Source organism: Asparagus officinalis, chromosome 10 (genome assembly GCF_001876935.1).
Source record: "Asparagus officinalis chromosome 10, Aspof.V1, whole genome shotgun sequence".
NCBI lineage: Eukaryota > Viridiplantae > Streptophyta > Magnoliopsida > Asparagales > Asparagaceae > Asparagus > Asparagus officinalis.
Genome location: NC_033803.1, coordinates 57,940,684 through 57,949,342, shown reverse-complemented (window position 1 = coordinate 57,949,342; position 8,659 = coordinate 57,940,684). Strand labels below are relative to the sequence as shown.

Below are 8,659 nucleotides of genomic sequence, written 5' to 3'. Positions count from 1 at the left end.
ATTGAGCTCTATGTGATGTGTGTGTCGTCCTGAGAGAGTGACTGCGTGTGGACGAGTCTAGTGGTATGTATCATGTGTGGTCATGCGTGCATACATGTATGCATGCATGCAATGTTGTAACCCGTTTCTGGTGTCTCTATCTTGTTGTTGAAATAATATGCACATCATGAATTTGCTGCCACCGCTTTTCAGTACTCTACCCATTCAGTATCGAAAATGGTCATATTAAACGCAAAATCGTTACCATTACCGTATTCTTTGTGAATTGATACGTTTCAATTCAAACGTGCGGTAGCGCGGGAGCCAAAAGAGGAGAAACTAACGGTCAACCAACAGAAATCCAAAAGCTCTCAAACACCCAACAACTCCGTTCCCTAATCCACAAACACATCAAAATCCCACCGACACATAAATTTAAAAAAAAAACGAAAAAAAATAGGGGGAGAAAGAAGAATCTACAGAGGAAAAATAGATCAAGAGGAGGGAGGAATGGGAGGCTGCTACTCCTCCCAATCCTCCAACCTCTCTGACGAGTCCAAGAGCCGCCGCTGCCTCCCCTCCATCTCCTCCTCTGACCACGTCGACAACCTCGATGACATTGAGTGCATCGACCTCGTCGCTGCTGCCGCCAAACCCTACTCCACCTCCATCCTCAGAAACCCTTCCTCCGGCGAAGAATTCCTCTGCAGGTACTGTCCTGAAATCACTTGAGAATTATCTGATTAGACATGAGCGTGCTTTGCAAAGCAGTTTTATTTTTATTTTATTTTATTTTTTTGGTGAAAGTATTATCTTTGAAGTTTGTTTTTTTTCTAACTGTTTAGTAATTTAGCAATAAGTTAGTTTCTAAGTCCTATCTAAAAAAGTTAGGATTCCTCAGTTTTTTAAAAAGTAGATTATAAGCTCATCTAAATTAGCTACGTCTGACCAAGTAAATGATCATTCTTTCCAAAAGCAATCGAGAACTAAGATAGCTTCAAAAGCCAACAACTACTATAGCTTAAGAGCTTTAAGCTCCCCAAATACCCCAAGCAAGTCATTCATCACGCTGCATGATCTAATAGAACATTTTCTAGGATAATAGAATGATTACATAAATAATACCCAAAAACATGTACAATCATAAAGTCTTCACTAACATATAAAGATATTAAAAATTAGTATTTGATGTGCAAGGGGCATAATAATATACTATTATGGCAGGTACCAGCTCGGGAAGGAGCTCGGCAGAGGCGAGTTCGGCGTCACGCGAAGATGCACGGATATCGAGACGGGCGAGAAGTTCGCTTGCAAGACGATATCAAAGCTTAGGCTGAAGAACTGTGTGGACGCCGCCGATGTGAGGAGGGAGGTGGAGATTATGAGGCATTTTCCGAACCATCCGAATATTGTGCAGCTTAGAGATGCTTATGAGGATGAAGAGGCTGTGCATTTGGTGATGGAGTTGTGTCAGGGAGGAGAGCTTTTTGATAGGATTGTCGCAAGGGGGCATTATACAGAGAGGGCTGCTGCTGGTGTCGCCAAGACAATCATTGAGATTGTTCAGGTGAAGAACAGAAGTAACACAAACAGATTAGTAATTAAATGCGGGGTAGTCGCACATATATCCCGTATATGCCACTTATTAGCCCTTAGTTTTTGTTATAGGACTAAGTGAGGATAGATTCCTGTTTTGAAATTACTACCTCAAATAGAACCAGGATAGCAAGAACATCAAAACAACACTAGACAGGGGGACAATCTGCAATTAAACCCTTTTTCTTGATTAGCACTTGACCCTTGCTGTCCGAATGAAATTCCTTTCGTTATCGATAATGATATTATAGGAATATATGATCAACATCTTTAAGAAAATAGGGGATCTCTACAACACACCCATGTCACCTTACACATAGTTTGGAATCTAGGGATCAAAATGCTACTAAAAGAGCTTTGGGGGTAAAAATTGTTTATCCCCAATATTATAAGGGCGTCTGATGGGAAGCGAGCAGAGGGTTTCGATCTAAGTATGCAACCATCCTTCAAAGAACAATGAGCTTTCAGCCATGGTTGTTTGGTATCATGTCAAACAACTAGTATAACAGGAAAGCATTATTAAACACTAGCTTTGTGTCTCAAACAAGGTAAATGTTAACTGATGATATTTATGATGGAGTTTTTTTTTTAGAAAAGACATTTTTTGCTAAATAATTAGCAAAACCGACCGTTTTGCTAATTATTAAACAAAAACGACCACTTTTTGGCTAACATTGGTCGCTTTTAAAAAACTGTTTATTCGAAACATATGAGACTAGCAGTACCGTATGTTTAGTCGTCATTAATTGGCGACTAATAGCACCTAGCAAACCTACGGGACCAGTAATCTCGTAGGTTTTGGGTGTGCTTCAGAAAACCAAGCAGATCGGCCACCTTCGCCACGATCTGAGCAGATCCAATTGCATCAGGAGACAACCTCTCATGCCCCAATCCAACCCTATCCAATATCTCCCTTTTCCTCGCCGCCTACGCTCGGTACTCGCTCACCTTGGTCCGCGGATCTCCGGCAACGATCGATGCAGCTCAAGACCTTGATTTGGACAGCGACGCGATGGAGTGGAGGTAAGCTACGGTGCGAGGGGTGAAGTCGAAGTCGAAGTCGAGGACTTGGTGGCCGACGGAATCGAAGTGGGAGGCGAGGAAGGAGTTGATCTCGGCGATGCGGGCCCGGCCTAATGGGCTCTTCTATAGCCTATAATAGCAATCTGTCGGCAATAATAATAAGAAAAACAATGTGGATTTTAAAACCTACGGGACTAGTAGTCCCGTAGATTTTCTGGGTGCTATTAGCCACCAATTAATGGCGACTAAACATATGGGACCAGCAGTCCCGTATGTTTCGAATATGCAGTTTTTTTAAAAACGACCTTTTTTTGGCGTGTTGGCCAAAAAGAGGTTGTTTTTGCTAAATAATTAGCAAGACGATCGGTTTTGCTAATTATTTAGCAAAAAAATATCTTTTTTAAAAAAATCTCTTATTTATGATTTGAGCAAACGTTCATGAGCAACGTAAGGTGATGATGTTTCTGTCTTATGAACTCTTAAATCTTCGATTTTAATTTGAAGTGGATTGGCATTTTGTTGGTTTGCGTTGACTAAGTTTAGTAGCAAACACAACAACAACAAAGCTTTTATCCTCAATTTTCGGAAGTTAGCTACATGAATCATATTCCTTCATTCAAATCTATGATGAGTCTTTTCCCCGTTAAGCTAATTGTTGTCAAGTCATCTTGATTGCTTTCAATCAAGTTCTTTTAGGTCTACCTGGTGCTCTTTGCCATCATTAACTATGATTTTATCACTTCTTTGAATGGTGCATTAAGTGGCCTCTATTGTATACTAAACTACCTCAATTGATCGCCTCATTTTATCCTCAATTGGAGTAACTCTAATCCGTTATGACTACACTATTAATCTCATTTATTATCCTATCTTTTAGTGTATACCAAGAACATCATAACATTCTCCACACTCAATTTTGCACATGTTTTTTAAATCACCAAGATTCCGATCCATAAAACATTGTTGGTCTTATAAGTGTCCTATAGAATCTTCTCTTCAATCTTATTGGTATTCTACGTTCACATAAGACTCCAGAAGCACTCCACCATTTTAACCATCTAGATTTGATTGGATGAACAACATCAATCTCAATGTCATGATTTGATTCAATGAATAACATCATCCTAAATATTGCAAAAAAAAAAATCCTAATAAAAAAATGACTCGTAACGTTGAGTTGTTATATAACATAATCTGCAGTTTGGTGATTCATGATCCAAATGGTAAACGGCTGATCAGAAATATAAGCATATGGACCAACAATATCTATATAACTCAAAAGGGAAGGAGCCGCAGCTCAGAAACAAATAAACATCTTTTATGTAAGTCACATGTCAAACGTTAAATACCGTCAGACCAAGAAGAGGAAGAGTTCTGGTTGAATTTGTATACTCACGTTTGAGAGTTTATTTGTTCTTTCCATGATTGAAGGCTAAATTATTTCAAACAATTGTTGGGATATAGTTGCTGAGCTTAAAAGCTTCAAGCAACTTAATGTTTTTCCAATTTATCGTGCAGCTATGTCACAAGCATGGGGTAATCCACAGAGACCTGAAGCCAGAGAATTTCTTATTTGCAAATGAATCAGAAACTGCTCCCCTAAAGGCAATTGATTTTGGTCTCTCTGCGTTCTTCGAGCCTGGTACGACCACAGGATACTAATTCTACATTTATATATGAACACAAGCTAATTATTTCTTGCTGTTATGTGTGCCCTTTCTCCAGAGGTCCTGAAACGAAACTATGGACCAGAGGCAGATGTGTGGAGTGCAGGTGTGATTCTCTACATATTGTTGTGTGGCGTCCCACCATTTTGGGCAGGTAAATACACATCTCTATACGAAATGAATATCGATAGTTTTGTTTTCCCACAAAAGATGCTGAAACATATAGATTAAAGTCGTATGTTTTTCTGTAACTAATGCAGAAACTGATGAGGGGATTGCACAGGCAATTATTCAATCAGTAATTGATTTTGATAGGGAGCCTTGGCCGAAGGTATCTGAAAATGCAAAGGATCTTGTGAGACATATGCTTGACCCTAATCCCTCCAGCCGGTTAACTGCTCAGGAAGTCCTTGGTACTAATCTCTTTTACTATTTAAACTAAAAGGTCATATAAGTTGCTGATCATGAAAAATATGAAACTTTAGCATTTATGTGAAAATGCACTGATTGCAGTGTATAACTTCAGAATTGAAACTTCAACTTACTATTTGTGTTGCTTGTTGTACGAAGAACATCCTTGGATGCAAAATGCCAGTACAGCTCCGGATATTCCACTTGGAGACACTGTCAGATGTAGATTACAGCAGTTCTCGGTTATGAACAAGTTTAAGAAGAAAGCCCTGAGAGTACTCAGAACATTCATAAGACTTCAGACTCTTATACCCTTGAGTACCTTGCTTTTCTGATGCTGACAAAAAGATATTGTTCTCTTAGGTGGTGGCTGGGCAGTTACCTATGGAGGAAGTGGCCTGCATCAAGCAGGTGTTTGACCTGATGGACACTGACAAAAACGGAAATTTAACGCTGGAAGAACTCAAAGAGGGACTCCAATACATTGGATCAACTGTTGATGAACCAGATGCTCAGATGTTACTGGAAGCAGTAAGCGATTTTTCTATCTTGCCCTTGTCTCTTCAGAGTTGCGTGCTTTCTTTCTTCTCCGAGTCTTTAGTAAGCCAGCCACCATGCATTTTTCCAGGAAAAATAATAGGAAATTTGGGATGAAAATATCTTCATTTTGAAAACTTCTACCCGCTTTTCTGAAATAATACCTATTTAAACTAGAAGGATAAATTACATCCGGGTTCCTTGAGACATGGTGCATTATACAGATGATCATGGAGTCTACAAATCTACACAGGTAATCTTGATATTACTATTGTATCTACATGGGTAACCCTGAGAAAGAAAATATAAAGAATCTATTGTCACCCGTGTAATTACAGTCAGTGATCTCAGGAATACCGTGTTGATATGCAAACTCTAGGTTCACTCGTGTAATTACACCGTACCACAGGGTACCTGGATGTAACTAATCCTCTAAACTAAGCACCAATGAAGGTGAACCGAGTGATATGACTACGTTTACTCTGGTTCTAAGAAGAGGAAATAACATGTGAATACAGTTCTACACTTGTCTTACGCGAAAAAAGTATGAACTTAGCGGATTGATTCTATTCATGAATTATATGGAAAAATCGATGCAAATATTATGATACTTCCTAGTCCCTTAGAAAATTTCCAAGATATATTTCTGAATTAATTATCCTTCTCCAATGTCATTAATTGCTTCTCTGGTTCTTAGCCCTTAAGCATTTTCCATTGGCAGGCGGACGTTGATGGCAACGGAACTATAGATCGTGATGAGTTTGTGACCGTCTCTGTCCACCTAAAAAAGATTAGCAGCAAAGAGCATTTGTCTGAAGCTTTCAGGTACTTTGACAAAGATGGAAGTGGATACATTGAAATAGATGAACTGAGAGAAGCTCTGGGGGAGGGGGATCTTTGTCCTAATGAGCAAGTGATCGAGGAGATCATTTCTGACATTGACGTCGACAAGGTATAGGAATCTGTTTCTTTGTCTAGTTTGATGATTCTGAACAATTGCATGAGGGAAATACTATCAGGTCTTCTATTCATTTAGACTATCCTAGTTCTAAGAAATTATGAAAAGTAGTTCATAGCTGTCTGAGCTACATTTTCATATTGCTTGGCTTTGCTGATCTGTTTGGTTTCGCATATTTTGATCTGTAGGATGGGCGGATTAGTTACCCAGAATTTCAGATGATGATGGAAGCTGGAATGGACTGGAGAAATACTTCTCGCCAGCACTCACGAGCTGCTTATAACACACTTAGTCAAAGAATGTTTAGAATTGAATCCTTTGACGAGAGCTGATATAAACATTACTATCCAAAAGATGAAAGATAAAGTCAATCCAATTCTTCATTAAGATATCTCAAGTGTATACGAACTGAGGTTCCAATTTTCTATCTTTTGTGTGTAGTTTAGTTTTATTATCTCCCTTTCTGATTCTTTCCAAGGCATGTTGGCTTTTGTTTAAGATACATTATATACCATCTGTTAGTATTGTGAAAGCCAATACGGATTTATATATTGATTAAATTATGCTCCAAAATATATACAGATCAAAGTTAACACTCTAAACCTCATACTGACCAGTAAATAAAGTTTCCTTAACCCTCTTTTATTTGTTTTTTTTTTTTGGGTATTTGTTAACATAATTAAAATTTATTTATCTATTAGAGATCCTTCTAGTTACTCCAGATTTCTGACTAAATAAACTCTAGTTAAGCTTTATTTTCTCAAGCAGCGTTACTTCGTGATAATGTTATTTGTGTTTCCTGTTTCATGCTTGAATGTGTTGGTTTCATTACAGATTTTCGTGTATGATCAGCATGCCTGTTACCTTAAGTTTCCAAATTCCTGTAATGCTAGCAAGGCTTTTGCAAGTTCTTTTTACTGCACCAGGAAAGTCCGATGTTAAAAAAATAATAACCAAATGAAAGCTGCTCTTGTCGTCGTACCTTGTCTAGGTCCAAGTTCTGCGAGGTTGGTCATAAGGAAAGCTTTTCTGAAGAGACATGAATAACTAGGGAGCACTTCCAATAGAAAGGCATGAGAAGGAATATTATATTTTCTCGAGGAAGAAGAAAAAAGGACGGGGGGTGTTGAACCTTCTTGTTCTTTCCTCCTTGTTACAGGGGTCAGAGCAATCAATATTGAGGTGCAACAGTGAGCACTGAAAGATTTTCTTTTTTCCCCCCTCAGTAAGGTACAAAGGGAGCCAAGATGACTACCATGCCTTGTGAAAAGAAAATCTCCCATTCACCTTGTCTTTTCTTTGCTGGCACTGAATTTCTCTTACTGGAAATCTACATGGCAGGTGAACCACAAAAACCTTGTACTATCATTATTTTCTATTCTTCACTTTGACTTTCCCCCATATATCTGCACAAATGTTAAGCATAATTCCTAAAATTTACATCTTTGGAATTTAAGTGAATACATCTACCCCCTCAATAGTCCCTCATTAGCTATTGACTGTAGCACAGGTTCAAAAGTCCTGTATTAGATTAACTTACTTCACGTAAAGAGTGTCGCTGGCTAATAAAAGCTGCTATTTCAGCAACATTAAAGGGTGTAAATGCTGTAAAATCTTCCAACAAGCCTTATGCACCATGGTAAACCACATCAGCGTAGGAAAATTAATGTTTTAGAGGACATGAACCATGAAATTGACGCCGCCCCCGCCCCACCCGACACCAAACCCATCCACGCGCACCCCCAACAAAAACCACAAAAAAAGAACAAAACCCATCTGTAGTAATAAAGCATAATAACTATGACGATAATAGCAATAAAACTAATGACAACAATAACAACTTATTATCTTAAGAACATCCCCAAACCAGACCTTCAGTATTAGGTCCCAATGACAATAGAACGCAATTACACTGAACAGGAGAATTTTGAAGCATAAACAAACCTGCTCGATATTAGGACATATGAATCTTTTCCTTGAAGGAGGAAAGCTGGTTATAAGTACAAGTAAAAAAGGGTTTGAAATAAATGAACACGGTCCGTTAACATAAAACAGAAATATCAATTAAGGGTGATTATTTTCATTGCCAAAATAATCTTGTAGAACTCAGGCAATTTTGCAAAGTCCTGAGAAGCCGAGGGTGAGAATTTCATGATAAAAGTTGCATATCTGACTAATAAGAATGGTTGTCAGAATAAGTTTCCAAGAACCAAAGGTTCAATTGAAGTTCACAAATTTTCTTAGAAGAGGTTGCTCCAATTGAGGATAAAATGAAAGAGAATCGACTAAGGTGGTTTAATCATGTATAACATAAACTTCTTAGCACACCGGTTAGAAAAAATAATAATATTATAGTTAATGCGGCAAATAAATCTGAAAGTAGAGGTAGACTACAAAGAATTTGGTTAGAAGCAATTTAGAAGAATATGATAATGGTTAACTTAATAGATGAGATGGCCTAGAATAGAACAAATTGGTCAGATATTTA

General features: G+C 38.2%; 1 protein-coding gene across 1 annotated transcript; it reads left to right on the top strand.

The window, feature by feature from the left end:
- On the top strand, positions 353-6,683 carry LOC109825733 (calcium-dependent protein kinase 29-like). Its single transcript, XM_020392612.1, has 9 exons — positions 353-689; positions 1,204-1,546; positions 4,117-4,259; positions 4,313-4,419; positions 4,526-4,678; positions 4,836-4,951; positions 5,040-5,207; positions 5,935-6,165; positions 6,360-6,683. The coding sequence occupies exons 1-9, from the start codon at positions 490-492 to the stop codon at positions 6,501-6,503; spliced, it is 1,605 nt and encodes a 534-aa protein (XP_020248201.1). The 5' UTR covers positions 353-489; the 3' UTR covers positions 6,504-6,683.

Coding starts and splice junctions, on each gene's coding strand:
- LOC109825733 (XM_020392612.1), top strand. CDS start 490: ATGGGAGGCTGCTACTCCTCCCAATCCTCCAACCTCTCTGACGAGTCC. Junction 4,260..4,312: donor GGTACGACCACAGGATACTA/ATTCTACATTTA, acceptor TGTTATGTGTGC/CCTTTCTCCAGAGGTCCTGA. Junction 6,166..6,359: donor CTGACATTGACGTCGACAAG/GTATAGGAATCT, acceptor TTTGATCTGTAG/GATGGGCGGATTAGTTACCC.